The 27,179-nt window shown below is 40.7% G+C and overlaps 1 protein-coding gene across 3 annotated transcripts in view; it reads right to left on the reverse strand.

The window, feature by feature from the left end:
* Nucleotides 1-26,958, reverse strand: part of SLC38A1 (solute carrier family 38 member 1) — a 64,599-nt gene extending 37,641 nt beyond the window's left edge. Inside the window, exons 1-5 of one of the 3 annotated variants that reach the window (XR_013764161.1) lie at nt 26,356-26,958; nt 13,753-13,867; nt 10,669-10,884; nt 1,820-1,895; nt 1,412-1,527 (exon numbers count right to left, since the gene is read on the reverse strand). Coding sequence is in view for 2 of the 3 variants with exons in the window: in XM_079142474.1 (XP_078998600.1) it covers nt 1,412-1,527; nt 1,820-1,895; nt 10,669-10,790 (314 nt within the window). In the remaining variant the exon portion in view is untranslated. Of the gene's footprint in view, nt 1-1,411; nt 1,528-1,819; nt 1,896-10,668; nt 10,885-13,752; nt 13,868-24,802; nt 26,307-26,355 lie in introns of those variants that run through there. The other 2 variants (XM_079142474.1, XM_079142475.1) reach the window with 2 other exon arrangements.
* Between the last annotated feature and the right edge of the window lie 221 nt (nt 26,959-27,179).

Below are 27,179 nucleotides of genomic sequence, written 5' to 3' on the forward strand. Positions count from 1 at the left end.
AGTAGCTAGTAGGGACATACGCAACAGCAGCCGTTAGCAGAGAAGCAGCAAGATACACGTAGTGTGGCAGTAGACAGAGAAGAAAAGACAGAGCAGCAGCTAGTAGGACACGCAGGGCAGCAGCGAGTAGGGGCGGCGGAAGGCAGATCTCGGAACGGAGAACTGAGACGCATCACTAGGGCACCTTGGGTGGACGTACCCTTAGTTCACAAGATGCAGGACTTTAAGGTGTAGCAAGTCTCTTCTAAGCTCTAAGCAAAGCCTGTCCTTCTCTCAACGTCTCTCTTAAGCAAAGTCTCTCTCTCTCTTTCCTCTCAAAGCAAGTAAACCTCATTTCCTCTATCCTCTATAAACAAGCAAGAAGGCAGTGCACTAAAGAGAAAGATAGAAGTGCCTCAGTTTCCAGTCCACCACCCATAAGACCCGTGCAAGTTGTTGCTGCAGGCGGTGACAAACATCCACGGATTTTGGAACCGCAAAGAGCCAGCGACACCCAAGTAGGCCTGCAGCATCCTCAGAGGGACAGAGTTTCACAAATACCAAAAAAATAAATAAATAAAAAGAAAATAATCTGTCATAGTACCCTTACACCTGGCACTTGGCACCACACACACACGCACACAATCTATAGGGTTAGTAGCCATTTTAGTCTCTGCTTCCAAGAAAATGATGTTCCCTTCAGAAAGACATGACAATGAGAACCAAACACAGCGAGGTTGGTGAAGCCTTAGTGCAGAGCTGGGGAACAGGCAAGGCCAGGAGGGCGCCTCCCCTAGGAAAGGATCCCTGCCTCTCCCAGAGGTGTGACCGCGCTGATGGCTGGGCAAGAGTTGTCCTGGTATAAATTCTAAGATCTGTCTTAATCATGTTCCAACTGAAAACATTTGCAAAAAATCCCATTCAACAGTTTGAGATGAAGTTATTTAAAAAGAAAATTGCCATATTCTTTTCACTGAATCTCAGAGGAGAGGTACAACTAATTTCTCATCTCCAAAACTGAAATTTCTCTGCTTCTTGAATATTTTATTACAAACACGTCTGTAATTGCCTTTGGTGATAGTACATATTCCACAGAGATCCAAATACCAAAGTGGTGACTGACTGGATTAAATATCTTGATATTTTGACTATTTAGCTGAGATTTAAAGTAACAAAAAGAGTAAAAGAAAAAAAATCTACTTTCAAATGTTTTAATCTTTTTTAAAAAATGCTATTTCAATTTTTTTATTAATAAAAAGATTTCTTTTCCTTTTTCTTGTAAGCGTTAAGTGTATTTCGAAAAGTTCTGACTTTTAGATAAAAGTATTATTGTTTACTTAACCATAAATAAATACAAACTCTTTAGATATATTTCCAATTTCTTCAACAGAAATGTTTTAAAAATGGAAAGGTCTGTCATGCCAATACTCACAGAAAAAGAAGGATTCCAGTGTTTGCCAAGGCAAAGGCGAGTCCCAAAATCCCACTGCCCATGATGGCGTTGCTCAGGTTAAAAACAGACATTCCTAAGGAGGTCGTTCCTGGGATCTGAACAAAGAAACAGACATTCACACTAAGCCAGTCAGTCTCCAGGAAAGCCCATTTTGGCCATTTTAAAGGCCAAAGCCTTTAAAGCACTACTAGGAACCAGCATGGAAATCCTTTCTGAGTGAGTTAGTTATTTTTTTAAAGGGGTTTCAGGAGAAAGTACATAGGATATGTGAGGAATATCCTGGTGTATAGACAGCTCTGTTCTTGGGACCATGCTGTATAAATTAAAAACAAATGCCCCAATTTATGTGATTAAAAAATAAGTACATTTTATTATAATGACACTTACATATTCATCACATTTCTTTTTTTCCAAATGGCTGTTTGTGAGACTTCTTCTACTTTCCCGATCAGAAATAAACTTGCTGTAAAGACATGCATAATACATTTAACCTTGTGATAATGATTTAAAGCTTAACATCAAGACTAAAAATTTATTGCTTACCAAAACATATTACATATGAAAATTTATCAACTGGTTGCCTAAAAATGTATAGCCCTATTCAACACCCCCTAATTTTTTTTTAACCAGAAATTGTCTACATTTGTGTTTTACCAATGAACACTGAGTTCATTGAGCTCCAAGGGTGGTACTTCGCCTCATTTATTTTCACTCTGCCTGTTACCAAAAAATACCTGTAACACGTGCTCATATTGAGATGAAATGAAACACAACTCTAAGTAAAAACAGTTATACGTTTTGAGTCATTTTCATAATAAATTACAACACTACGTACAGTGTAAGTTAATTATTTACATAGATTTTCCTGTAAGTGGAAAATTAGAAAATGTCAAGGCTACTATAAACCTGGCATTTTAAAGAATACTAGAGGCAAGTTTCCTTCTGAGTTCACATTCTAGGAGTACAAGAGTTACCAAATAGGAATTCCCTCTCCCTTGCAGAAAAGAAAAACTATTTCATGAATGGAGATTCCTCAGGAAACTTTATCAACATTTGACCCAGTTATCCCACTCCTTATATAGTCCTTTAAGTCTATACCCAAAGGACTTAAAATCAGCATACTATACTTACAGTCCACATCAACGTTTACAGCAGCTCAATTCACAAGAGGTAAGCTATGGAACCAACCTACGTGCCCTTCAGTAGATGAATGGATAAAGAAAATGTGGTACATATACACAATGGAATATTACCAGACATGAAGAAGAATGAAATTATGGCATTTACTGGTAAACAAATGGAACTAGAGACTATCATGCTAAATGAAATAAGCCAATCCCAAAAAACAAAGGCCAGATGTTCTCTCTGATATGTGGATGCTAACACACAATAAGGCAGGGGGTGAAGAACAGAAGTACTCTGGATTAGACAAAGGGGAATGAAGGGAAGCCGGGGATGGGAATAGAAAAGACAGCACAAGGAATCGGACATAACTTTCCTATGTTCATATATGAATACATGACCAGTGAAACTCCAGATCATATACAATCACAAGAACGGGAAGTTATACTCCATGTAGGTATAATAGGTCAAAATGCATTCTACCGTCATGTATAACTAAAAGGAACAAATAAAAATATTTTAAAAAGAATACTGTTTCACCATCAAACTTTCCTTTAGAACCTGCCATATGCAAGTCACGGGAGGACACAATGGGGGTGATCTGGGGCTATGTAATAAGTGATGCAGACACTGTATAATCTAATGCCTATAGCAGTCAAAAAATTAAGGCAGGGGAGGGAGGCTGCATGGTCCCCTTTTAGAAGTACAACTAGGGCTTTGAGAAAGCATATGGGATTCAGAACTTGAGTTCAAATCCTTACCAGGTCTGGGGGTCTGGGCATGCTACCCTAATTTGCTCATCTGTGAAATGAGAATAACATGATGACCCTGCCTCACAGTGTTATTGGGAGAATTAAATGAGAGTGCACGTATAAACATGGGTCCAGCACCTGGCCCAGAGTGAGGGCAACAGATGGTAGTCACTCCTCTCCATAGCGGGGGAGGGGCCCAAGGTGGCTGCGAGTAAAATACATACACATGTACAGTAGTAAGAATTTAAATCCAATACAGTCTATACATTCAGGGTTAACATCAAAACTTGATGGCCTAAATTGCTAATTTTTAAAAATTCTCTAGTAAAAAAAAAATGATTTTGTCAAAGGAGGCAAACTATTTCATGTCTTCTCAAGACATGTTAAGGCTGCTTTTTGGCTCTTCTAGGTGTGGAAATTCAATTATCTGGTCATGTCTAGAACTGATCACAGTGAATTGTTCATTAATAGGTTTTAAACCACCTAAACTGAAAGAAGCATATATTTTTAAACCGTGCATTATATTTCCATACACTTTTTGAGTCATGTTATATTTCACTATATAGCATTTTTAAAAAATGAACCATATGCTACATTGATGTTGATTCTATTTATCTACCTCCTCATCTTTAATCCAAGGGATCTGGTTCGCCCTGGCATTACTTCTCCAAATTTGTATTATTTTGCCAGAATAAATCAAAGACTAGAAAAATATATACTACAAACTCACTTGAAGCCATTGTGTAGTATGAACTGTACAATCTGCAAACCCAGCCAGTCACTGTGAAGACCACAGTGAAAATCTGGTCTCCAGACACAGGAGTTCAAGCTCCAGTTGAAATAAGACCACAGCAGCTAACACCTTTATAGAAACGTTGGATTAGGCAAAATGAAGATAAGGAATCCAGATAAGGAAAAGCCACTAGTGGGTGGGTTTAGCCAAAGGAAACTTAAAGGCATAAACCTGAGAAATAGGATTGCTTGTTTTCAGCAAGACAATGACATTATGAATGCAGAATCGTTGAAGATCAACTCCATTAGCTGTGTAGCATTGCTGCTAAGGACTGGTTTGTCCCTTCCTTTGCCTTAACATTCTAAATCTTTTCACAAGAATTGAGATTTACAGATCTGGCTGCAGAGGGGCAGGGACAAGCAGCCTTCCCTTCCACACAAGCAGCCCAAAGAAGTGTGGGTTCTGGACTTTCCAAAATGAAACTGACTCATATTTAAGTCACGTTGTTCAATAAAGACTGTAGGTAATCAGGCTAATCTAATGACCAGAACTCAAGTGTACCAAATCTTTACTGACAAAGTTCCCCATTTGCCTTTCTTGTGCAGGAAACTTATTTTCCAAAGAGAATTTCCATTGAATTTCCATTGAGAATTTCAAATGAAGGTAAAAGCCAGAGCATTTTTTTTTTTTTTTTTTTCAAATAAACCAATCAATGGACCACTGTGGCAGATCTGAGTACCAGGCCTGGCAAACACTCCTCAGAGTTGGTGGCAGAGGACTGGTGGGCAGAGAAGAAAGGAATGTGGGCTCCCTGACATGGGGGAGAGGGAATTCAACAGGGTCAAACATTGTGCAACTAGAGGAGATGAAGTCTGAGGTCCCTGCCTGGCAGCCAGCTATTTCTTGTAGAACTGCAGAAGGAGCTTAATGATACTGATTTACAGAGCTGTTCTAAGGTGCAACCACTCAGAAGTACGTTAAAGCCTGTTGTTTGCTGAGTGCCTCCTCAACTCTGCTTCCTTTGGTTCACCTTCTGCAGTAAGACTTAAAAGATTTTCCCAAAAATCTCCACTGGCTTCCCCACTGAATAAGTGTCAAATTCCTCACCATGCTATTTCAAGTGCTGCTTAATTTGATTTTGCCTCAGTGTTCAGATCTTAGCTTCCCCTGCAATCTGAGAGTATCTGTGCAAGAGTGGGTGGAGAGCTGGGACAAGACAGGGCATTCCCAGGACAGAGGACTGAGAAACAAGGCAGCAGTAGGAATCCCTCTCCCCAGAAAGGCCCTCAGTCCTCCCAGTCAATCCCTTCCTGCAAGTCAAAACCTTTAGCTATCACAAGTCTCTCTACACTCTGGTTTGAGCTGAGTTTTCTGACTCCAACCTACCTACTGCTTTATTCATCCTGAATCCACAGTGGTTGTACAGTGCACCCTGTGCCTTACAGATCCTTCTGGTATGTAATCTACCCACACATTAGCAATTCCCAGGAATGCTCCAAAACTGAGTGTGCACCTTCTACTTAGGAATTAGGGGGTAGCTTAGGCTGCAGGAAAATATAGCAAAATGAGAATGCCTTATTCTCTTTGTGGTGTTTCAACTTTTTAGTTTTTTATAATTGTACTGGGGGTTGAACCCAGGGCCTCTGTGCATGTTATATCCCTGCCTTTTTTCAATTTTACTTTGGAATATAGTCTTGCTAAGTTGCCCAGGCTGGTCTTGAACTTGTGATTCTCCTGCCTCAGGCCCCCAAGTAGCTGGAATTTTAGAAAGATTTAAAGCTTTTAAACCTTTGCTTTGTGTTCCTATAAACTTAAAAAAAAATGGATAAAACCAAGCTTTTTTTGTAATGGAAAATTCCATTCAAAATAACTAGGTCAAGCAGCTTATCACAAGTTTCTGTTATCTTACCATTTTAAAAACACAATTGCTTGTTAAAAAGCACTGACCTCACAATGAAATTTACTTAAAATTTCTTTTTATTATTGTAAAATGGGCCACGGGAGAAGGTGTCTTTGACATGTGATCTTAGGATGATGAAAGTATTGTTAAAAAAGAGTTTGCACTGGGTCACTCTGTTCTCATAAAGAATTTGATCGACCATTAGGTAGTCAATTGCTCTTTGAAAAAACAAAACAAAACCCTACAATGGGTAACTTGGTGACTCCTAAAAGAAAAAAAAAACTTTAGAAGGATGCAGGTAGTGAGAAGAGAAGCAAGCAACATAAAAGCACTTACTTAAAACTAAAAATAAATCAACCACAACAACAATCCAGTTAAGGATGGGTTGTACAATGGAAAGATAATCTTCCTGTTTTAATCTCCATCACTCAGGTTCTTACTAGATTATAGTGCTTCATTTGAAGATTCATAACACAAAACAGAGTTGAGTGGCTGAGCTTAAATGACCTTTCCTCAAGCAAGGAAAATGGGATCAGAAAAATGAAGAGAAAGAATTAACCAAACAGCAAAGGCATTCAAAGAGAAGACTGAGAGGCAGTTAAGCCTTGGTTGGTGAATAAACCCCACTAAACATGGGCGAAAAGTGACCTTGATTGTAACAGGAAGGATAGAAGCAAGGGAAGAATTTTCTGACATGAAAACTGAATATGGAAAGAAGTTATGGAATCTTCTTTCTTTAAGTATACAATATCTTAGAAGAAAAGAAGAGCTAACTTGCAAGGGTCCTCTCCAGTAATTGGGGCGGGGGGGGAGAGTTATTACATGAACTCCAAAAAATATATAAGGACCAAAAAAAGATTGATTCAGGGTGTGATAACAAGAGTTGCCTCAAGTTCTTTTAAGAACAAATCTAAATGACTTTGTTAAATAACACCTGATTCAAAACAACAATGACTATACACAGACAGAAATGAGAACACTAGCAGATAAGTATGGAAATATGTGAAGATTTCTCTGGATACACTTAGGATAATCTACAAATATTTCAACAAATTTAAGAGAGCAATAACCAGCAGTCATCCAAAACCTAAAGCAATATTGTTTCTCTTTGGGGTGGAGAAGAAAGGAGTCCTTGCCAAAGAAAGAGGGTTGCAGTTTTATTGATACAGACTTTTCTCATAACTAAGAGGCTTACTATTGCCAGACACAGTGCCAAGTACTTTCGGTGGATTTTCTCATCTATTTTCATTAATTACATGTGGTTGGTACTGTTTTCATGCTATTTTAGAGAAATTAAATAACTTGACTGAAGTTACATTGCTAATTACTAAAACTTGTGCCAGAATTTGAACCTAAGCAGGTTGATTACGGAGCCTAAGTTCTTCACCTAAAATAGAACTGCATTACACGTTCCCCAACAATCCCATTATTCCTGTCTTACAGGGATGGGTTTGAGCTCAGAGCATAAAATCACATAGATCTATGATAGAGCCAGGATTCCATACAGGTCTAACTCCACAGTCATCTACTTCAAGGCCCCCCTTCCCTACTGCCCAATTTAACAAGTAATTATTTGGAATGTCCACCCTTTGCCTAGTATAATGATCAGTACAAGGAAGAAAAGATGACTAGGACAGTTCCCTCTCAAAAGGCTCACATCTCGGGGGAACCTAAAGATTGCCATTCAAAAGTAGAGTCCTTAGGCCAGCAATATGAGAATCACCTGGGAGCTCACCACAAGTCGTGATCTCAGGTCCCAAACCAGTCCTACTGAATCAGAGTCTGCACTTTAACGAGGTTTCTAAATGTTTCAGGTGCACATCGAACTGTCTATAGCACTGGTCTAGTAGACATTTTGAAAGATTTGTTATTACAGGTAGAGATTTAAAGGATTATAACCCCAAAATTAGAGTATGAAATAAAAAAAAAAAAAACATTGAACTGGCATAAGTTTAGGTATTTTAATGTTCAAATGGCTTTCCTCTGTTTTTCTTTTTTTTTTTTTTCAGTATTGGGGAATCAAACCCAGGGCCTTGTGTATGCCAGACAAGCCCTGTAACTTTGATCTACATCCCGGCCTTTATCCTCAGACAGGATCTAAGTTGCCCAAACTGGCCTTGAATTTGTGATCCTCCTGCCTCAGCCTCTTGAGTCGCTGGGATTATAGATGTGTGCCACCCCACTGGGCTTCTACATTATTATTATTATTATTATTTATTATCATTATTATTATTATTTTGGTACCAGGGATTGAACCCCAGGGTGCTTGACCACTGAGTCACATTTCCAGCCCTGTTTTATTTTTTTATTTTGAGACAGTCTCACTAACTTGCTCAGGGCCTCTCTAAATTGCTAAGGCGGTCTTGAACTTGCCACCCTCTTGCCTCAGTCTCCCAAACCACTGGGATTACAGGTGTGTGCCACCACACCCAGCTCTACTCAATTTTTAACTAAACTTTAAAAATAATTCTTATTGTATCTTGGTAGGGAGTTTGCCATCACAGTCATTAGCTAGATGTCAGGTAATCTGAGTTCAGCATTGTTTTCAACATTTTCTCTAGCTTCTTAAAAAGAGGCTCTATTCCCTGGAAGTTTGCTATTTGGGGAGGGGTGGTTTTCTGAGGTTCATATAATCAGGCCTAACTTCTTCCCACAAATTCGAGAAAGCTACAAGAGGAGTGAAAGATATTCAGGTGCGGCTTTTGCAGAAACCATGTATTACTAGAATATGACAGCAATAAGCCAGATCACCCAATGGGGGCCTTAAAATTGGCAGGGATTTTTTTGTTTGTTTGTTTTATGTTTGTTTACATTTATTAGCTTCATATTAGCATATTGTTTTCAATTTAGTTATCTTAGAGCTAGAAATTAAATAAGATTTGTGAACCATGTCAGTGAAGGAGGGGAAAGAAAGGGAATGCATCAGAATGCTCTGGAAACAGTGGAACCAAATTCCATAAAACAAGTGGTCAACACCCCACAACTCCCTCTGAACCAGCTCACAGGCCTAGTCATAGTCTATGGGGAAGTGAGCTCATCTGGGCAAGGGGCCCAAGTCTGGGATGAGGATGGGTGTTTTTTCCACCTACTGCAAGTGGAAATCACCTAAAAAATATAACCGTTTGAGTAAGTAAAACTTAAAAAAATCAAGTTCAGATTCTAAACAGAATGTTATAAATGACTCGCTTTAAGGCCCTCAAGGCTACCCTGCTATGAGAATGAAGCTTTGTTATAAAACCAAAATGTCCCACTTGTCACTGTTAAGTGGAGGTCAGCAGTGCATACAGAAGACTCCAGGAGTACAGGGCACAAAAATGGCATGGAACCGTTAAAGCCTAGATTTTCAACCAACACCCAAGTGCAATCAGAGGCAGAAGGTAGAGCAGAGAGACATAGATCTAGACAGCCCTGTATGTGCCCATGCAAAAGTTATTTTATTTCTCTGAATTTCTTCTTCCTTATTTGTAAACTGAATTTAAAAATCTTCCTCATTTGCCAAAGAAGACTGGCCTTGCAGGACTGTTGTAAGGGTATGTGGTATCATGTAAAATACCTGGCATTCAAGAAGTGGCAGCTAGTATTACTCAAAAAAATGAAAAAAATTAAAAAAAGAAAGAAGTAATTAAACTTGAGTCCAATAATAACAATTATTACCTAACATAGTAAATACTACTTAAATGGTTATAAAGGAAAATGGTCTGAGTTTGGGACTTAACTTTCATTTAAGAGAGGATAAAAGGAACTTTTAAGTGTTCTAAATGGCAGCTAAATCCTCTGCTGGACTTTCAGTTACTCACTAAATGAGAACATAGAACAGACAATCAGAAATGATTTCTAAAAAGATGTCCGGTTAATTGACATAATGTTCTTATCCTTCCTCACGCTAATTTTCTGCTAACCTTACCAACATGAAGCTTGTTGGTGTTCTAATAAATAGTCCTACAGACACCACTCTCTTCTGCTAGACTTTCAGGAGGCTGAGCCACTAATTCCCAAGCTGGACCACTTCCTGCTAAAGATTCACATAAATCGGTTAAAAAATCAGTAAGTCAAAAAATGTCACTCATCATTTAAAAGACATACGTTTGTTCTGCTCTTGTAACTTAAGAAACACAGACCCAAGAATTGGGAGGACTTGGCTCAAGAGCACAACTAGTGGTGGGAGCTTCCAAGTCGTCTTTCCCCTCCTGCCCCTCTACCTTTTCTTTCTCTTTCACTATTTCTCTACTATACTCTCTCATAATGCCAAATGGGCACAGCTATTGTTATTATTATTTAAAAATCCACATTATAAATGGTGCACATAATGACCATCTACTTGTAATTTTAACACAGGATCACTGGCAAATGCAACATTGACCATTTCTTGTTTAAAATGTGTACCAATGAATATAGTACACACTCAGATATGGGATGAAGTGAAATTCCAATAGTCTGTCTAATTCATAAGCACAGAGCTTTTGAAAGTTTGGGTTGGTTGGGGTCCAATGTATTTATACATTTTTATTAGACTCAATTGAAAGATTTGAAAAGATGAATAAATTACTTTCCTATTTGCTTCATCTGCTATTGCAGACTATGCCCAACAGATGTCACATCAGAAATTCAAATTTCATCTTCAAATGGAGCATAACTTTAGTAATGAATAATTCAAACAATAACAAAACCAGAATAATTTTTAAAGCCATTTCTTTCATTGGATCGAAAATATTAGTGGAAAAATACTCACCTATTTATTTGACCATTTTCTACTTCGGTGAAATCATTGGAATCATTGCTAATGTTATCATCCTCAGGCACTGTCATGTTTTGCAACTCAGTTAATTCGAGTCCACTTTTGAAATGCATCATGTTTAGAAGTTATTTGTAGTCAAAATAATTGGTCCAAATGTCTCGTTTTGAGTGTATTTAGAAGCAGATAGCAGCAAATATAGGTGTGGTACCCCTAAAATACAGCAAAATTAAAAGTATTTAATCATGTGAAAAACACCACTGATTAAAAAGGAACTGTTACAAGGAAACAGTTAATTTACTAATAATGCAACTTTTATATTTTGCTAGTAGAATGCATTAAGGTAAATCTTTGTACATCAAATTATAGAAGCCTACCTCTAGTGTTTATGCCTTTCATAAATTTCCCTTCATTTTTAACTGTTAAATAAGTCATATTCCATAATATTTATATTCACCTTTACAGGAATGCCATGTCAGCTCCAGGCAATATAGGTACTCTTATGAAACCATGTGTTTAAAATGAAACCGATTCAGTTATTTTAATGTGACAGATCACAGGGCACACAATATAGCTGGGGTACGGGCTGCACAGGCACAGAGCACTCCTGAGGTAGCGATTCCAGTTTAATAAAAATGCAAATCTTCAGTAAGTGGCATCACCAGAGATCGACAACCCAACCTGGTGGCCAACCAAGCAAAAGACAGATATTGTTTTGAAATTTAGCAAATAGTTTATCCCTCAACTGCAAGAGATTAAATCAATCTCTTCAACGAAATCTCTCCAATGTCAGGGAATTAAGGAATTAAAAACTCATACTCAGGGGATTTTGGTTAGTCCACCTGCTACTCTATTTCCTCATCAGAAATGAAAGACTATCAGAACTCACATTTTCTCCTACATGGATGATTGTGTCTTAAATCTCTGAGAGGTCACCAATGGAATATCAAGGAGAGGAAGAAAGAGTTTGGGGAGCACTGTACCACAACTCAAAAAGAAGGTGGCCAGAGAGGTGAATGCCAATATATGCAAGGGAGCCTCACTGGATCCTCATGAGATAATGGGGGCCATGGAATGAGGCAGAATGTCAACATGAATTTTTTTACATATATACTTCCAATGGCAAACACCCTCGAACAACAAAGTATTTTGTCTGATCCTGAATTCCATAAGATGACTCTAACTTAGTTAAGAGTCAGAACTTTATCATGCCCATGCAGGCATCCTAGTATATCCCAGCAAGCATTTTACTCATTGATAATATTTTAAGGACCCATAGAAAGTACCCTAGGATGATATTTTTCAGACATTTCCTTCTTCTCTTTCTATATCCAGGTGCCATATATTCCTTTTCCTTTACACAGTCTCCTATCTAGAATGACTTCCCTGGTTTCAGGGTCCTCTAAACATCCACAACATACTTTCTAATACCTCAGGTTGAAGAAGGAACCTCTTCCTTCTGCAGGGCGGGCCTCTCCTGGGAATCAGGAAGTCAGGACAGAGAAATCTGAGCCCTGCTGCCCCTGGCCTGAGGATGACTGATATGGCGACCGTACTAGCCCAGCTCTAGTGCCTTCACAAGCAGCAGTGGTTCCCACAGACTTCAGTCAGCAAAAGCTGAAATTCTTTAAACCCCACTCTCACCTCTTGGCCCCCTTGATGAAAGCTGTCCTGAAGGGCTAGCCCAGGTAATTTCTACACAGACTCTGCTTGCATGACTACCTCAAAGGTCACTGAAGTGATGCTACAGGTCTGACAGAAAGCTAATGCAGGTTGGAGAAGATCTGGGTTAAGGAGTCTTTCCTCCCTCTACAATCTGGAAGGAAGTAGGGCACAAGACAAGGATTTTCTGAGGTGAAGAGAAGTTGATTAATAATAGATTTGCAGCCTACTGCTTGAATTTAAGCTTTCTTTTTCTTCCTTCCCAGGACTGGGGGATGACCCAGGGGCACTATACCACTGAGATACATTCTGGTCCTTTTGTGTTTTATTTTGAGACAGGGTCTCACTGAATTACCAGAGCTGGTCTTGAACTTGTGATGCTCCTGCTTTAGGCTCCTGAATAACTGAGATTACAAGTATGCGCCACTGTGCCCAGCTTTGAATTTAAACTTTCATATCAAATAGATGTGTGTGTGTGTAGTATATAAACAACACACATGTAATTAATTAATTATTTAAAGAAATGGTCAAAAGACAAAAGAGTACAAAAAACATAGCCAATAAAATCAAGTCAATATTAGACAAATGTCAGTACAGGCTAATCATATGAAATATATTTTTATTGCTATAAAATAACCTGTATGATCTAACTTGTTCTGGAAAATGAAAACTAGAAAATGAAGAGAAAAACAAAGTTAGTGACACGTATCACCAAGTCTGAGGCTGCACTTGGGAAACACCATCCATTCAATGTATCGTGTATTTATTGAGTGCTAAGTGATGCAATGGTTCAAAAAATTTGGAAAGTGTCATATTAAGGGCACTGGAGGAGCTTTGTGGAAAAATTACTTTGGACCGAGCATTGAAAAAAATGTTTTCGAATTCGGAGTAATACAGGCTCACTGGAGACTCTTTAGAAAAATATCATTAAAAAAAAAATCCTCCCCACTAAAAATGGGTCAGTTAGATTTTGATGCATTTCCTTCCCTCCTCTACTTCCCCCCTTTTTTCTCCTTCTCTTTCTCCATCTCTACAACACCCCACCTTTTATTTATTTATTTTTATTTGTTAATGTTTTTTGGCATCAGGGATTGACCCCTGGGGTATTTAACCACTGAGTCACATCCCCAGAACTTTTTTATTTTTTATTTTGGGATGGGATCTTGCTAAGTTGCTTAAGGCCTGACTTAGTTGTTGAGGCTGGCTTTGAACTCGTGATCCTCCTGCCTCAGCCCCCCAAGGAGTTAGAATTACAGGCATGTGCCCCTGCATCTCCCTCCCTCCACCTTTTAAATTTAACATAGGGATTTTGGATTGTTGTTTTTTTTTAAATATTAGTTCTTTATTAATAAATAAATGGGTCTTCGTAAATAATGGTTTTGCAAATGGAATAACACAAGTAAAAAGAAAAAAAGTCACCTGTTATCTCAGCAAGCAGAGATGACCACTATATTTGTACTGCTGTATGGCCTTCCAGGGTTCCTCTATGCACATAGATATGCTGCCTGGCACACTGGAGACACTCAGTAAGTATCTGTTAAATGAAAGAATGAGTATAAATAAAAAATACGAACACATTAACAAAGATGGAAATCATGCCAATCATTAAGCTTTTAAAATACGTATGTATTTTTTTTTCACTTAACAAGGTATCATTTTCTATCCTGAGTTCTGTCAGTAAACCAAGTCTACACTATTACTGCATATCCTTGGTTAACTGCTTGCCTGTGCCAGAAATGGACATCTGATCCACTATTGCTGGACAGACCACTAGGTGGAGAGAAGATTGACAGGTGGAGATGGGGCCTGAGCTGAGAGGAGACGTTTTCAACCCACAGAGGCAGGAAGCGCTGGTCAATTTAAGAAACAAAGAATTACATTTTCACTGAAAGATAAGAAACAATCATCAAACTACACAATTAATTAAAAGGCATGCTGGGGTCATCATCTAAAGATCTTGAGGTCAACCTAACCATAATTAGTATGTCTCAACATTTAAAATAGGTTACAAAGTACAATTCACTCAGCACAGAACACTTCTGATCCTTACCACAATCTTGTAAGGTACTTAAGGTAAGCATTATTATCCTGGGTACAGTTACTGGTACACTTTGCAATGGCACTAATGTAAAATACATAAATTTACTCTTTACTCTGCAAGATATTATGTATCAAAGAAGAGAACAAAAACAAACTTGTCTTGCTTTAAGTCACTTAAAGCCTGTTTAAGCAAGCAGGCCATCCCATATAAAAGGACAGTCTGCCACAAAACATTTTGCATAATAGAGATCAAACTAGATGGCGGAACAAAGACTATGTCCAGAAAGGTTTCAGACACACACACACACACACACACACACACACACACACACACACACACACTTACACATATGCACGGTGCATGAAGGAAGGAAAACAGCCAGGAAGGTAGAAAAGAATGAAAAACAAGTAGGGTCTGGAGAAGTCTTTCTAAAAAGACGGGACTTGAACTGTGTGTAAAGACAGTTAAGATCAGACTGGGGGTGGGGAAGACATTACTCACACTGGAAACAGGACTAATATACTAAATGCTAATACTGTGTGGTGGGCTGGACAACTCAGTTGTTTCCACCTCTTTCTAGTCCAGTTCTGCAACGTATAGGAAGTTGTAAACTCCATTTCCCTCACCCCCTTACAGCCAGGGTTCTAGCCACGATTAGATCTTGCCATCAGAGTGGCGGTGGGAGAAGGCATCCCTTTCTCTGGCACAACTCTAGCAGGTATTGCAGGTGGCACTGGAGCCAACAGCTTGGGCTGTGATTCCTGATTGTCAGATCTGGCTGCAGTGATGTGTTCTTGGAGCTTGCACTGGCAAGAGTGGCTTCCTGGTTTTCTGACTTCCTGATGCAGGCACAATTAGCAGTTCACCTTAGTCAGCCAGCTGAATGGTGCAGTTATGGTAATTATTCCTAGACCCAGCCTAGAGCCTCCTCTACCTGCAATTTTATAGGTTCTTAATTCCCTGTATTAAATCCCTTTGGTTCATCATAGAAAAATCTCAGCTAAATGCAACTAAACCCTGACAGATACTTAATTTTATCCTTCTATTTATTTATTTATTTACTTACTTTTTTTTTTTTTTTTTTTTGGTGCTGGGGATTGGAACCCAGGGTCTTACACTAAGCACATACTTTACCCCTGAACTACACTCCCAAACCCTCTTTTAAGATGTATATGGAAAATTTTAAATATAAATAAAAGTAGAACAGTATAATGAACTACCATTTACCAATTGCAGTCTTGCTGCATTTTTATCCCCATCCACCATCACCTGGAATTTTTCAGCATTTATCTTTAAAAGGTAAACTTGTCTTTTTCAACAATACCACCATATTACTATCAAACCTAAAACTAACAAGCTGGGTATAGTGGCACATGCCTGTAAGCTCAGTGGCTTGGAAGGCTGAGGCAGGAGGATTGAGAGTTCAGTCAGCCTCATCAACCTAGCGAGGCCCCAAGCAACTCAGTTTCTAAATAAAATATTTAAAAAGGGCTGAGATGTGACTCAGTGGTAAAGTGCCCCTGGGTTCAATCCCTGGTATCAAAAAAAAAAAAAAAAAAAACCCTAAAAAATAATAATAATTCCTTAATATCACTACATATCTAACTATATAGATGAAATTTTAATCTATTTTATGAGTCATTATTGGTTTTTATGAAGAACTTTTCCAGCATACCTCTCCTGGCTCAACTCCCAAGAATCAACTTTGATAGCTTGGCCAATGGTTTTGAGAAAGTGTTAATAGACACTTCTCCAAAGAAGACATATGAATGACCCAGGGTGTATGAAAAGTACTCAGCAGTCACTAATCAGGGAAATGCAAATCAAAACCACAAGGAGCTATTACTTCCTACCTGTTAGGAGGCTATCATCAAAAACTTGAGAGATAATCAGTATGGGCAAGGTGTGAAAAAAAGGAAATCCGTGCACATTGTTGGTGGAAACATAAATTGAGGTTCCTAAAGAAATCAAAAATAAAACTACCATATGAACCAGCAATCCTTTTACTGGGCATGTACCCAGAGGAAGTGAAATCACCACCACTTAAAGATATCTGCACTCACATGTTCATTACAGCATTACTCACAAGAGGGAAGATATGGAAAAAACCCAGTGTTCACTGATGGATGAATGGATAAAGAAACTGTGACACACACACACACACACACACACACACACACACACAGGAATGTTATCCAGTCTTAAGAAAGAGCCTACAATTTGCCACAAATGGATTAACCTGGAGTACACTATGCTAAGTGAAATAAGCCAAGGACAGAAAGAAAAATACTGCATGATCTTACATGTGGAAGGTTAAAAAAAAAAAAAAAAAGGCTTAGTACAAATATCCAGAGAATTAAACAATGGGTACAGGAGGGGATGGGGAATGAGAAAATGTAGGCCTAAGGATATAAAGTTGCAGATAGGTAAAAAGAATAAGTCTAGAGACCTAATGTACTACACGAGAATGAAAGTTATATTGTATTATATTGGGGATTTTTGTTAAAAGTCGACTTTAGGTCTTTTTGTCACAAGAAAGAAAGAAGAAAGAAAGAAAGAAAGAAAGAAAGAAAGAAAGAAAGAAAGAAAGAAAGAAAGGAAGGAAGGAAGGAAGGAAGGAAGGAAGGAAGGAAGGAAGGAAGGAAGGAAGGAAGGAAGGAAGGAAGGAAGGAAATATTATGTGGTTTATCTGAAATATATACAATTAAAAAACAAAAAGGAGAGAGAGTCTTAAGCATAAAGTCCAAAATGGCCCTGTTCTTCCTGGCCATCTCTTCCCATAACTGACTGAGCTTGTTCATACATGTGGGTTCCTTAGACCTCTGCACTCAGATGATAATGACATGGAGATATACTTATGTGCTAATATGGATCTATATTTCAAAAAGCCTCAGATAGGATAAACAGGCCAACTGCCATGCCAGGTTTTCTTATTTTTAGCTAGATTATATTGGCCTGATGTGATAATCCTAGGTTCTCATTGGCAATTTCACATATTTTAGGGTAATATAAATGGGAAGTAAAATTACATATTAAAGTTTATGATCAAAACTTACTAAATGTTATACTTGAGATCTGGGCATTGCACTGTGTATAATTTGTACCTCAATTATAAGCTTAAAGTTGTCAGTCAAAATCTTTGAAAACTTGGGAGGTAAGGAATAATAAAAATGGCCAGTGATCTCAAGTGTTTTAGCTCTTCTTGCCTAAGGCTCTAGGCTTGAGCAGTGCTGGCTCTCTCTGGCTTCCCTGGCCTCTGTCCTTCATTCTCAGAGCTCTTATCTGCAAAGTAACCTTGTCCAGAACCTTGAACTACAACCCCCTCTTTACTGCCAACAGCCTCTGAACTTGCTCTGCTTTTCATCGGCCCCCTGAACTCATGCTTGACTGGTATACTCTGGCACCACCATTGAGGATCTGTGTGAGTTTGAGCAAGTAGGTTAACTTCTCTTTGCCTCAGATTCCTCATCTATAAAATGGAGACAAAGTATGACCCCTCTCGTACAATCACAGAGATTCCATGATTTAGAACCTGGGCAGTACTTTCTTTTGTGACTATGTTCCCTAGTCTTGTGACCTGATCTAGGCAAGTGCCTTCTCCCAGTCCTCACTCTCTTTGACTCCTGACCTTTCCCAACCTGCTCCCCACTGCATCCTTCCTGGCTACATCAAAGCCTCCTCTGTCAACTCCCTTCCTCCTCCCACTCTTAGAGTAGGGGTAGTTCTTTGGCCCTCCACTCTTCCTGCTCCACATTCCAAACTCTTTCCTTTTTAGAACTTCAGGATCCCACAAGGGCATCTTTCAGATATTTTTTTTTCCGTTTTATACAACTAGGATTCTTTTGCCTTATGATATAGGATCTCCCTCTTAAATACTCCTTGAGAAGGATCATGCCACTTAACATGTCATGTGTTTGTTTTCATCTGTAACATGAGAGGGCAGGACAGAGAGATGATCTCTCAGATTTCTTCCTGCTCAGAAAAAATTTCCATAAATTCTTTACCTTCTCCAGCTGCCTGCTGAAGCCTACATGCAAAAAAGTGAACACACCGCCTGACCTCACATGCCTCACATGCTTTTCTATTTCTGTTTAAGATAATGTACATCTTGTCACCCAGACTTGAAACCTGGCTAACACTTTAATACAACCTCCTATCTTATCAGTCACCAAGTCCTGCCAACTTTCCTTCATCCTTCCCCCGTCTCTTCCTCCCTTTCCTTGGCCCTGTCTCTCTCCTCCATTCCACCTCCCAATCCTGTGCCCTTTCCCATCTGTAGAAGATGAATCTTCCTGAAAATGAGTGTCTTGCACATTTTCCTTCCCAACTTGCCATACATCACTGTCCCACACATTCGCAGCATGAAGTCTCATTGCAAGAACCTAGAATTCAAAGCCCAAACTGCTCATAACTCTTTCTTCCACTTTCCTTCCCACTACATCCTGTTGGAACCTTGCATTCCTGCAATGAGTCTGCTCCCTTGCACCTTTCTGCTTTCCTCGCGCCATCCTCCTGGTCCTGAACACATCTCCCCACCTTCCCATCAAGCCTGTGCTGACTAAACAATGACATTTCTTTCAAAGCCTAGCTTGTTTGCTTTGTCTAACAATGTCCAGTCAAGTCCTTCTGTTTACTCTTACTGCTCCATCATTTTTTTCACCAAAAACCAATCCATGGTTGATTATTTACTTAGGAAACCTTACAACACTGCTGTGTATGTTACACACTGGCTTACAGCAAGGGTTGCCATATATTTTAATAATTGTTTTATTTACCATTTCAACTCCTTAGGAACAAGGACCACAGTTCTCATGGATCCCCAGCACAAGGCAATAATAGACATGAAGGATTAAATTTTAAAAGAAAGCTATGATCATCTGCCTGCAGACAATATATTCAACAATTCTCACAAACACAATTGCTGCAGGAAAACAAAACAAAAATGAGAACAACATGGATAGCCCCACCTCATCATTTTTGATAAGTCTGTCACTTAATTTCCTTTACATTTGGTCTGGGCATGTATGTGGGTTTAAGGTGAAAATAGACTTAAAACTGTAAACACTTTATAAATGTAAAGTCTACATCAATAACATCCCGGCCACTGTACCTGGAATGTTTAGGAATTGTTGGCATGATTTCTGAAAGTCCAGAGAGAGTTGTGTTAAAGCTGGGGTTCTCAACCGAGGACAACTTTGCCCACTGGCAGATATTTGACAATGTCTAGAGGCCTGTTTAGGTGTCACAAGTGGGGGGCTGCTGTAGGCATCCAATGGAAGGAATTCAGGAATGCCGCTAAACATCCATAACGAAGAGTCATCTGGCCCAAAATGTCAGTGGCAGTGCTGAGGTGAGAAACCAGATGTTAAAGGAAGTTCACTGGGAGTGAGCACTGACCATTTCTGCAAGGGGCCTGGAGAGGGGCCACTAACTTCCTGGAACAGACTGCCAATGGTGTCCATCTTGTCTGGTGTCCCAACACCTGCTCTTACTGCTCCATAATTCCTTTTCTGTTCAGGTTCCCAAAGGATCTCTTAAATATTTGTTATGAATATGGCCATCCTATGATGTCAGGAATTAACCTATCTATATTGAGATGTTTTGGAACTACTCTGATTTCAAGAGAGAAAATAATGATAAACTCCAGAAACTAAGTCAACCTGTGACTTTGAATGTAGGAAAACAGACCATATATTACATTAAAAAATCAATAACATTTGAAGCTTCATTTAAACAGTGAGCATATTAGTCTGTGTACTAACAAAATTAAAAGCCTTTCTCATTAACTGAAAATGGATTTAAATAATTACTAAAAACTTATGGAGTAGAAAACAACTTGGAATATTTTAGCCTTTGAGAAAAATTTTTTTTGTATCTATGTGTTTTGATCCTGATGATACTTCTGATCAAGACTGCTCTTGAACTAAAAACAATGAATAGGAGTTTTGATGGTTAGTTTTTAAGCCCTCGCTAAGCTATGACACTTAACTCCTAACACAATAGTCTAGGAAAAATAGAAAGATTGAGAAATTCAAAGTACTATGAACTGGTATATATAAGGAGAATCATTTCTAAAAAGAAACCTTTAAAAATATACCTGTATTTGAAAAGAGAAAAAAGTAACAAAAGACACTTTATAATTCAAAACCAAGTGATGGAAGTGTTTGAATAATTCCTTTCTTCTCTCTAGATCTCTGGAAAGTTGGATTAACTGATGATGTCTCAAAAATCTCCCCCAGTTCTAAAGTTCTCTGATTATATAGACTCTTCCTGAATGGTTCACTTTTAAAAATAAGAGGATGAACCTGTGGATACATCTTTTGAATGGCTGACTTAGGAGATAAGTAGTCCTCAGTTCTGAAGCAAAGTAGGAATCACCTGGGAGTTAGAAAAAAAAAAATTATAGTGATTAGGGGGCACCAAATACCCACGGTTTCTGACTTAATGGATTTAAGATGAGATCCAAACATGGGTATTTTAAATGCCTTCTAGGGGATCCAAATGTGCAGCCAGTCTTGAGATCTACAGATGTAAACCAGATATGGCAGCACATGCCTGTAATCTAAGCAACTCAGGAGACTAAGGCAGGAGGATACTGAGTTCAAAGTCAGTCACAGAAACTTAGGACCTAAACAATTTAGCAAGACCCTGCCTCAAAATTAAAAAAAAATAAATAAATAAAAAGGGCTGGGAATGTGGTTCAGTGGCTAAGTGTCTCTGGGTTCAATCCCCCGTACCAAAACCAAACAAACAAACAAAACAAAACAAAACAAACAAAAGAACAGCCTACAGATTTATATTAAAAGTTAAAAACAAATTTAGCCAGTGCCTGGGCAGGCAAGATAAATGAGCAAAGCTAACTGAACATAAGAACTGAAGAACACATGTCCCATCTCTTTCCCCACAACTAGCAGTAACAAAGAGCCAGATCTTTTAATTTTCTTTTTTCAAAAAGTGCCAGAAATTCAGGTGTTAAGTAAAATTCTGATTTTTCAATGTTGGCAACTAACTCCAATTTAAAAAAAAAAAAAAATGTAGGTCACACAAAATATGTCCACAGGCTTAATTTGGTCCTAAACCACCAATCTGCAACCTAAACAAACATTAGTTCAGTAAATTGAACTCCACCTTTTCTCCCCTCTGCCCTTTCTCTTCCTTCTGTAGTCTGGCCACAGCCTATTCCTTTCCTTCTCCTTTCCATTGTCTCCTTCTTTTCCAATCCTCTTCATCATGCCTAAGAGATGGAAACTGAGATCCACACATTAAATCTTCATGTGCCCTGCTGTATTACTGGACAGGCTTCTACACCTGGGAAAATTCAGGTTATAAATTGTAACCTGAGGCTGTGGCTCCATGAGGTCAACAACTGGGTGGCTTGGTGAAATCAAGGGGAAAAGTTAGTCAAGCTCATAATTTTACATTACTAAGACTTCATCAAGCAACCCATCGGAGGTCCTCTTGAATTTCTGATTTTGTTTTGTTTGTTTTAAATACAAACCACTGCATATCAGTGGTTCCTTCCTTCCTTCCTTCCTTCCTTCCTACCTTCCTTCCTTCCTTCCTTCCTTCCTTCCTTCCTTCCTTCTCTTCTGCTTTTCTTCTGTCTTAACTCGTGTTTGGGCTTTACTCCATGTGAAATTTGAATTTCTGGAGATGGAGTCTGGGCATTGGTTAGGTTTTTACAAGACCCCAGGTGAGTCTGAAGTGGAGCCAGGCCTGAGGATCACTAATATCTAAAACTCTTCCCCCAACCTGCAGATTAGCTGTGTCCTTGACCTCCAGATGACTATCACCTTGAATAGTTCTTTTAACTTGTTCAAGGATTTTTCTCAGCTCAGTTCTCATTACATTGTCACAGTTCTGTGAGGCAGGCAGCTCAGATACTGTTCTTACCTCTGGGCAGATGAGAAGGTAAGGTATAAAAATGTTGAATGAATTGCCCAAGGCTGCACAGCTAGTTATAGGCAAAGACACACTGTAACCTCACTGGACACAGTCTCTTGACTGCAAGCCCAGTGCTAGTTTCCCTAAACCACGTTGCCACTCTGCCTTCCGAGTCTTTGAGCTCCCCTACCATTGGTAACTAATTCTGAAACACAAATTAACCCTAGAAAGTCAATGAGTATGCGATCAAATTTCAGAAATAAGTGTAATAATGGTTTTAAAGACTCAAGTTGGGGTCGTTGCACCAAGACGTCTTTTTCTGAAGTCCATCATGCAGTTTGGAATGTGTTTACTTCTATGCACGTACTTCTTCCATTCCCACCCCACCTGTCACAGGTGCGCACTCTCCCAGAGACTGAAAACCTTCAGATAGTTTCCATTAGGATATTATTTTCAGATAAGTATTTTTAAAAAATTAAACAGTCCGAATAGTAAAGGTAAAGGGAACTTCACTGATCAACTTTCCCCCTGAAAGATTACGAAATCGAAGTCTTTTTTAATTTAATACAAATAAAGTGGCAACACCATGCCAAACATATCACATCTATTATCTTAATTAAATCTTCAGGATAACTCAGTAAGATGGGTATGACCACTACCACCATCAACATCATTCCAATTTGACAACTGAAAAACACTGAAACTTTGAGATGCTAAGGTCCTGGGGCTAGTAAGTTGAGACCTAGTGTGACCGTAATGCACCACCTGGGGTCACAGTAATGCAAATAGTAAAGGACCAACATATCCTTAAGGAAAAGGTCAATGAGGTTATCAGCAAACACTTCTTCCAAAAGGTGGAAGAATGGCATCTGGCTCGACTGCCACAAATGATGACTTCAGTGGGCATTCCAGTCTGGAATCCATATAGCTACTGAGGCAGAAAAATGACAGGAAAGTGTAGTGTGAAACTGAACCTGGGGAAAGGGAACCCCAGGGGAAGAAAGGGAAAGGGGAGAAGTCAGATCATGAAGGGTCTTGCATGCCTCCAGAGGGAATTTAGATTTTATTTGTAGGCCACTGGAGGTTTTTAGAAGCAAGGTCTTTAAAAGAACATAAACTGAGTTTTAGAAATACAAATCTCATAGGAGCATCCAGATTGAATTATAGGAGCAGTTTAGCATGGAGGAGTTCAACTGGAAAGCTCTTCCACCTCCCTTGTTGGCTGCTTATTCAAACCATGCCTAAAGCTTGCATCTTACTCCCTCCACCACTGGATTCTTCAAGGTACCTCCATTCTGTTTTGTGATTCTTACAGTCCAACATCTACTTTAATTGCTGTGTCTGGGTCAGATGACAGGGACCTACACTTGGGCAGTGAGAATAGAGACAAGAGGATAGGTTTGAGAGGCATTTGCTAGAGCTTAGCCATAGCTCAACAGTAGGGAGGGTTGGTGAGTGGAAAAAAAGCAAAGTAGAACCACATGCAGTGGCATACACCTGTAATCCCAGCCACTCAGGAGGCTGAGGCAGGAAGATTGCAAGTTGGAGCAGTCCCAGAAATTTGGCGTGACCTTGTCTTAAAAAAAAAAAAAAGAAAAGGCTGGGGATGCAGTGGTAGAGTGTCCCTGGGTTCAATTCCCAGGACTGTGTTAAGAGACAGAGAAGAAAAAGAAAAAGAAAGAAAAACAGTACAGAAAACAAACAAAAACCCCCCAATGTTTGAAACTTAGGAGCAGGGAACAGATAATGGGATATGGAAAGGAAGGGATGATTAACAATATCATAAAGAGGTGGATAAGATGGCCTGACCAAGGTCTTAATCCAACCAGTATTTATTAAGCAACTACTGTGTGCTAGACATTAGGAGAACAAAGAGCAAGATGGGTTTTTGCCCTCCAGCATCACCCAGAGGGAGGAAGAGAATAGGACAGGTGTGCATGTATACATGCAACACAATATGTTTAAAGAATAAAAAACATCTATTGATCTCATCTGCAGAATTACATTACAGTCAAAGCAGAGTGTAATAAGGAAGTACTTGCTGTTCCTTTGGCTGGACTTTCCCTAATAATTCAATCAGCTGATCCTTTCTCATTCAGGTCTCAGGACAAATGTCACCTCCCCATACACCTGGGCCCTCCTAGAGAGTCATTCTATCTCAAGGCCTGTTTCTTCATTTCCTTAAATATCCAACATGTATCTGTACATATAGTCTATTTCCTCCATGAGTATGGGAGCTTCACAGAAGCAGAAATTTCTTGTTAGATGCTACCAGCCACATAGTGAGCCCTCGGGAGAAAACATATATGCATAATATATTGCATACAGTACCTGAGGGTGAGGGGAGATGAGAAAACCTAATCAAGATTAAGACCTCAAACCAAACTAGGCGGGTTTCCAGTAGCTTACAACAACATACTGAGAACTTAAGTGACTCTTAAGAGCAAAGTCATTTTGAGGCAGGGGTTGAAACAAAATCCAGGGGGCCCACACCAGATCAGCGTCTGCACTTGACTGTCTTGCATAGATTATGGGAGTACCCACCCGGTGTGAGATATTTGACAATGAGGCCAGCCAGCTGCCGGGCTCAGGTTTTATTTCCGTTGTCCTTCTGACGTCAGAAAAAGCACGAGTTGCTGCACAGTTTCTTCTATCAAGGTGACAAATTACAGCCTCTCTAGGCCCCGCATTCTGCAAACCCTACACTTAATGCCCCCCATCCCCTTACATTAAAAAATGTGAAAACCCATTACAGAGATGTCAAAGCCCCCTGCAAATGCAAATGAATACAGTTTCCCAGCGGCCGGTCTTTTCCACTCTTACTACGCACATCACCGTAGATTCGTCTGAGAAAGTACGCTATTCGGGGGCAGTTAGGTTTCCACCGAAGAAACAGGCTTGTAAAAACTCCAGATCCGCGCCGCAGAGCGAGACACAAAGGACTCGAATTGTTAGCACCACCTTCCCCAGCCGAAGGCAGCCTGTGAAAGGCACTGGGAACGGCGTGACGCGGTTACCGCGAAATTTCTTTTGCCGCCATATGCACTTGGGCTTTCTGTGGCTACAGTTCAGAAGAAACCCAGGGCCGGGAGATTCGGCAGCGAAGCGGTGCCCAGGCAGCGCGGTAGCCTGCGGGGTCCCAGTGGGTGCTAATGGCCCCGGCGCCCAGGGAAACGGATTATTTGGGGGAGACAAGGGCGGGGCGCACACAAGATCGAAGGCGCCTTTTCCATCTGACGCGAAGCCTGAGAGTTTAATGGCCTTTTGTGGCAACGTTTAGGGACCCAAGAAAGGTGACCCGGGTCGGGGAGGAGGTGAGCCCGGAGGGGCACGCATTCCGCGCGCGGCCCGGCTCAAGCGGTGGTCTTTTGTTCGCTGGCTCCAGCGGATCCGGGTCTCGGAAAAGAACTACCTCTTTTGCCCCCTCTCCATTTTGGAAAGAACCTCTTCAAGGCGGGAAAAGACAGTGAGTCACTGCCAGCATCCTTTTGATAGTTTCCCCCGCATCTTCCTACTCGTCCTCATTAGAGACCCGCAAAGCGCGAAGGAGGGGCGACCAACGTGCTCCTGTTTACTCTGCTCCGCGGCTGGGCTCCCAAACCAGCGGCCAGTACCCAGACCCAGTCAGCCGCACGCTGCACCCTTGGGGACAGCACTCGCTCTTCTCTGGGCCCTACGGACTCGGGAAATAACCCCCCAAAGGGGATGCATACACTTCTCGGGTACTCCGTCCCGCCCTCACATCGCCTGCTCTCTCCTTCCAGACCTGCGTGGTCGCTGACCCTAATGAAATGTAACCAAACCTGGTGCCACACTCTGCCACCATAGAAACCGATCAAAAAAGTAAGCCACGGCCCATTCAAAGGTGAAACCAGGGACCCTTGCGCTTCCTCGCATTGCCACACTTCGGGGGAGAACAGGGAACCGGGACTTTTCCTTTCCTAAAAGCAAAATCCGAAGGCATCAGGCGCAGCCGCGCTCTCCCTCTTCCCAGCTTGGGGGAATTCTGCGTTACTGCCTCCTCTCGCGGCTAAAACATCCCTTCGCTCCCCACCGCCGCTCCCCAGCCCTCCCGGGAGTGAAAATAATCACCTTACCTCGGGAAATAAAGGGAAAGGTGGCAAAAGGCGACGTCAAAGTGTCCGCCCTTCCGGATATTCCCAACAGCTGTTTGATGTCCTTTGTGTCAAGGTCTGGCTCCCTGGGCCAGGAAAAAAGGTGGTACTAAATCAGCGAGGGTTGGGCTGGGAAGCTTGGCGTGGCAGATTTCCGAGGAAGGTGAAGGGCGGAGGTTCCCGGCGACCTTCAGGCGCAATGGCGTGGCTGCCCCAGGCCGCGTTCTTTTGGCTCTCTTCCTTTTGGCTGATTGCATCAGAATCTCCCCCTACCACCAACCGTCACCCACAGCCTTATCGCCAGCCTCTCACATTGACACGCTCTGGCGTTCAGGGTCCCGAGCCTTAGTCATTTCCTACTGGGAGACGCGTCGTCCTTCTGCATTCAGGGCTTATGATGTTTTAACTGGGAAAGTCAGGCCATTCCTCCACCGTCTCCTCCCCTTCTGCGCGCCCGCTGTTTAACCAAAGCTGCGTGTCACTAAGCGGTGCTTGTCACATGGTGTCATTGCTGGCGGCCGCGCCTTTCTGCCTTCCTCTCGCAGCTCTGACGATGCAGCGACCGAGGCTGGCTGCGACTGAGCATCGGGGGAAGGGGTGAGGGAGGGTGCGAGTGAGGGGCTCACTGACGAAGGCTAGAAGAGTGGCGGCTCCGCGCTGCCAGGGCACCTGCCCCGCGCCCTCCTGGGGCCCGGCAGCGTGCTCAAAACTCGGTTGCAGTAGTGGTTGGAGAATGGGAACCCTTGGGGCTGGAAGTGAAGTGGCCAACCGGGCATCGGCGGAGAAAAGGAGGGCTGGGCGCTTGG

This window comes from Sciurus vulgaris (assembly GCF_902686455.1).
Source record: "Sciurus vulgaris genome assembly, chromosome: 5".
Lineage (NCBI taxonomy): Eukaryota > Metazoa > Chordata > Mammalia > Rodentia > Sciuridae > Sciurus > Sciurus vulgaris.